The 4,799-nt window shown below is 57.7% G+C and overlaps 1 protein-coding gene across 1 annotated transcript; it reads left to right on the forward strand.

Annotated features, from left to right (window-relative positions):
* Positions 1-373: 373 nt before the first annotated feature.
* Positions 374-4,666, forward strand: LOC112034089 (uncharacterized; the record flags this gene model as incomplete). The annotated part of the gene is made up of 1 exon (XM_065769913.1): positions 374-4,666. A coding segment is annotated over one exon (4,293 nt), but the record flags the coding sequence as incomplete, so codon positions are not given.
* Positions 4,667-4,799: the final 133 nt, after the last annotated feature.

A 4,799-nucleotide genomic window follows, 5' to 3' on the forward strand; every position in this document is an offset into this window, starting at 1 on the left:
TAGATAGCAAGAATCCTATCATTATTAGTCGTCAATCTGACCTCAGATTGTTGGCTTTGTATGTAAAATTCCATTAGGGTTGTTAGGGTTGCCCACGCTAAGACCTCAGATTGTTGGCTTTGTCGACCTCAGATTGTTGGCTTTGTACGAAGTGCCCCGACTTGTAATCATCCAACGTTACAATGGAACGATATACGATCCTATTACTCGAGTTTCAAAGCACTGCGAGCATCATTGCGCGGATGTCGATGGTTCGAAAATGGGTCATTGGATTGAAGTGTCGGCTGAGTAAGCTGTCGCATGGTCCAACCTCGAACGGTGCCTCTCGCTCCCATATCTGTTCGTGAATTGTTCATCACTCCTATCATTCTAGCAGCAATGCATTCCTTGTAAGAGCGAGCTTGATGAGAAAGCGAGAGACGACTCAGGTGAGTCTAGAGTATCATTCAGCGTTACCGTCGATTTTCGAATTAGCATGGTCGACTGGAATGATGTCTTGAAGTTCCTGCCTCAGTATCGCATTCTACAGTGTATCTCCTGCCAATATGCTGTTGTGCCTACTCATCTCCACGCACATCTCACCAAGCATCATCCGTCTCTGAGCCCTGCTGATCGTCGCTTTCTGCTTAGCGAGCTGGACCGTTGCAAAGGCCTTGCTCTTTGTCCAGAAGAGGTCCAGTATCCCGACCCTGCTGAAGCTCGAGTGGACGGCTTTCCGGTCTGGATCGATGGCTATCGTTGTGGCTCGCACGACCGACACCAGCAGCCATGCACAGTCGTCCATCGAAATCTTCAGAACATCCAGCGTCACTGCAAAGTCGATCATGGATGGCAGAATCATCAACGCCGGGGCGGTGACAAGCGGCAACAAGCTAAAGAAACGCCGAATAAGTTATGGACTGCCGGCCATGCTTGCCAACAGTTCTTCCGTGAGTCTTGCTGGAAGCGATACTTCGAGGTCGAGGCACCAGTGTCTCCCTTACGCCTGCCAGCTGCAGCCTCGGTAGCCAAGTTCTTCACTTCTCAGCGATCTGAACAAGACGACAAAAATCCTGCTCTTGCTCCCAATGATGACCTTGTTGAGGGTTTCGATGCTCACCAATCCACCGTAGTGCCCTGGCTACGTACGACGGGCATCGCAGCGCATCTGCTAGGTTTGCACAAAGAAGAGATCCACGCCGCCATTCAGTGGCCGACCAGCGAAGAGCCGGTCTTGCAGTTCGCGGTCGAGCAGCTGGCGAACACTTTGCGGCATTACCATCGTCAGTGCTTCGATGGACCGGACTGTCGCCTGACTTGGCCTTGCCAATTGGCGCTGAGCAACTTCCGCTCCTCGGACGCCGACACCACTGGCAAGATTCGTGCATGGGATCCCCATAAAGCCGCCCGCACTCTGACCACGTACTTTCGATATGCGCAGCTACTACTCTGCTATTACCATCGCTTGGTGCACGGTGACCCTTGCTGCTTTTCTCCTGCCGATGAGGATCAAACGACGCCTCAGAACGTGGTCCGGCCTTCGGAGCCCCAGCGTGAAGCCTGGCATCATCTGTGGCGGACGGTGCAAGACAATGCGACTCGTCCTGAGGAGGTCGAGGACGAGGAGCTACACCGCGCCTTCCTACGCTTCTTTCACGCCCTCATCTGCTGCGATTCCCAGTCTCAGCGATACGCCTCGCCGATGGTCAGCTTCTGTGCCATGCTCGCCATCCGCCACGGTACGGGCGGTTGGATGGAGCCCGGCAATTACAACAGTACGCTGTCCGGCATGATCTGGACGCTTCAGCTGCTCATCTTCTCCTACGGTGCGCAGCGCGACCTTGATGGAGACGGGACGACGCTGGCTACCATCCAGCATATCTGCACCAAGTACGCTGTGCAGACTGCGGAGACGCCGTTGGGCGAGCTGCTCCGTTGGCGGCTCCTTCTGTTTCACATTGCGAAGAACAGCGTTGGCACGCAGCAGGTCGAGTGGGACGAAGCGGAAGAAGCGTTGACCTACCAAGGGATCGAACTGCGATTAGACCAAGTCCCTAGGTTGTTGGCGAGCGAATACACGGCTTGCCAGCAGCTCTTGTCGCAGGATCTGCTCCTAGGCGCTTCGTTACCGCGTATGCATGCCTGGGCGTTGAAGGACAATCCCAGCGTCGCCGTCGCAGACTGGAGCTTTCTGCAGCATCCGGACAATCAACCTCTCTTAGCTGGCACCCGGCATGCATTGCTGAATCGCATTGCAGCATCCGACCGGCTGCAACAAACCTTCCTCCAGTCCTCGCGTTCGGCCGAGGCGCCGCTCCGTTGGGCTGAGTCGGCGATCGCTTCGTACTTGCTGGTCGACCAGCAGTTTCGCCAGCGGCTGTGTGTGCTTTGCTTCCTCTTCAGCGGGACGCCGGTGCGCTCGGATGAGTTCTTTTCCCTGACGTGGAAGAACACCCAGCGTGTCCGCGGCCTGACGATCCGGCATCAACGGGTCATGTTGCATCTACAATACCATAAAGGCCAGCAACAGACGGGGCGATACAAGGAGAACGTTCGGTTCCTCCCGGATGCTCTGGCGGATCTACTGCTCGACTATCTCGTCTATGTTCTCCCTTTTCGGCACGCCCTCTTGCGGCAAGCTGACGCAGCGTCGACGTTGAGTCCCTTTCTCTGGGAGAAGAAAGGCCAGGTCTGGCCTGCAGAGGCGCTGAGCGAGCACCTCGAAGCTGCCTCGATGCGCGCGCAGATCCCATTGTTGCATGTGCAAACCTGGCGCCAGATGACGGTGGCCATCGTCAAGACCAAGTTCGCCGCGTATCTCCCGTACTTCGAGGTAGACCCTGCCGATGAGGACGCCGAAGAGACGGAGGAAAGCATCCGGATCCTGACCCGACAGCGCAACCACTCCACACGGACCGCCAACCGCGCATATGCCAACACTCCTGGAGCAACCTATGCCAATGTGTGGGACGGTCTGATCCGCATGGGTTTGCGCGCATCGACGCTGTGGCAGGACTTCTGGGGCGTCGACATCGTCTTGTCGTCTTCGAAGCGAGAGCGCGAAGCTGATACGGCTGGGCAGATGGTGAAACGAATTGCGGTGGGTCGCTTCCAACCGCGTCGTCCGTGGTCTGCGAGCGAACTGCTCGCTGCAATGCGAACGCTGCTGCAGCAGCCGGCTGCGACGTGGCGGAGCCCCGAGCAGGAGCGCGCGATGGTGACCATCATGAGCCGCGCTGAACAAGTCGTCGCTATCTTGCCGACCGGTGCGGGTAAGAGCATGCTTTTTCTGTTGCCCTGTACGCTGCCAGATGCGCGTGTGACGGTGCTAATCGTCCCTCTCGTCGCTCTGCGCATCGACCTCATCCGCCGTATTCGCGCGCTCGGCATTGTCTTCTTGGAATGGACCGTTGGCGAGCATCGCGAAGCACCGCTGGTCATCGTCAGCGTCGAGGCTGCTGCGTCCAAAGCCTTCTTCCAATATGCCCAAGGACTCGTCGCTCAGCAGAAGCTGGATCGGATTGTCACCGACGAAGCGCACCTCTCGGTGACAGCGGTTGCCTATCGCCCCGTACTCGGCGAGGTCGCTGCACTTCGGCAGCTGCGGACGCAATTTGTCTACTTGACTGCAACGCTGCCGCCGTCGTACCAAGCCGAGTTCGAGCAGCGGAATCACCTCTGCCGGCCGCATATCATTCGAGCGTCGAGCAATCGCCCTAACATCCAGTACTTCGTGCTACCTTCCCAACCTGGCGCCGGCTCGTTACTGGAACAAGCTGCTCAGGAAGCACAGGACATCTGGCGGCGATTTCCGTTCTTCGATCGAAGGCACGACAAGATCTTACTGTATGTCAACACGCGCCTTCATGCCCACCAGCTGGCGGACCTGCTCGCCTGTGCTGCGTACACCTCTGCGCTTGGGAGCGTCGAGGACAAGCGAGCCATTCTGACAACATGGACCACTGACGCTACTCAACCGTTCCTTATCGCCACTACCGCACTTGCGGAAGGATTCGACCATCCCTCGGTTCGTGTCGTGATCAATGTCGGGGCGCCGCGCTCGCTCTTGACCTTTGCGCAAGAGAGCGGCCGAGCTGGTCGGGATGGCCAACGGGCGTTCTCGCTCGTCATCTTGCCGGTCGACTGGAAGCCTGCCGCTGCCGTCTCGCCCTTGGCCCAGACGACCTCCATCTCAGATGTAAGTCTTCGACACGCGCTCGATGAGCAGGCGATGCACCGCTTTCTAGCTGGTCAGCAATGTTACCGTACCTCCCTGACTGAAGCGCTTGATCATCCTCGACATCGAAGGTGGTGTGCTACGCCGGACCTGTCTTGCAACATCTGTCGCGAGAGTCATCCCCAGCCGATGCCTCCATCGCTCGCGCCATCATCGCCTCGAGAGCTTCCCACCGGGCTCACTCAGATACAGCAAGAGCAGCTGCAGACCGCCACCGAACTCGCGCAATATCGACAGGATCTGGCCGCCGTACGCGGCAGTTGCTTGCTTTGTCGCGGGCGTGGTGAACCGTTTGACCATGCCTTCCGCCACTGTCCTGGACGGTTTGCGGTGTTCGATGCGCGGCATGCGGCGCGCGATCGCCATGCCGCGGCTGGGCGGCAATGGCTGGACGCATATTCGGCTTGTTTCTTTTGCCTGAACCCTCAAGGCGTCTGTTCGCGGGCGAATGTAAGTGTGCCCGCTACCTCCTCATGTGAAGATGGGGATGTCGTTTTGCCTCTTTGCTACGGAGCGTTTGTTGGGTCAAGCTACGGACCGCGATGGTTCGCGGAGCATTTTCAACAACATTTCACCGAGGTGG

The sequence above is a fragment of the Quercus suber genome, unplaced genomic scaffold (assembly GCF_002906115.3).
Source record: "Quercus suber isolate HL8 unplaced genomic scaffold, Cork oak 2.0 scaffold_1680, whole genome shotgun sequence".
In the NCBI taxonomy this organism is placed as follows: domain Eukaryota; kingdom Viridiplantae; phylum Streptophyta; class Magnoliopsida; order Fagales; family Fagaceae; genus Quercus; species Quercus suber.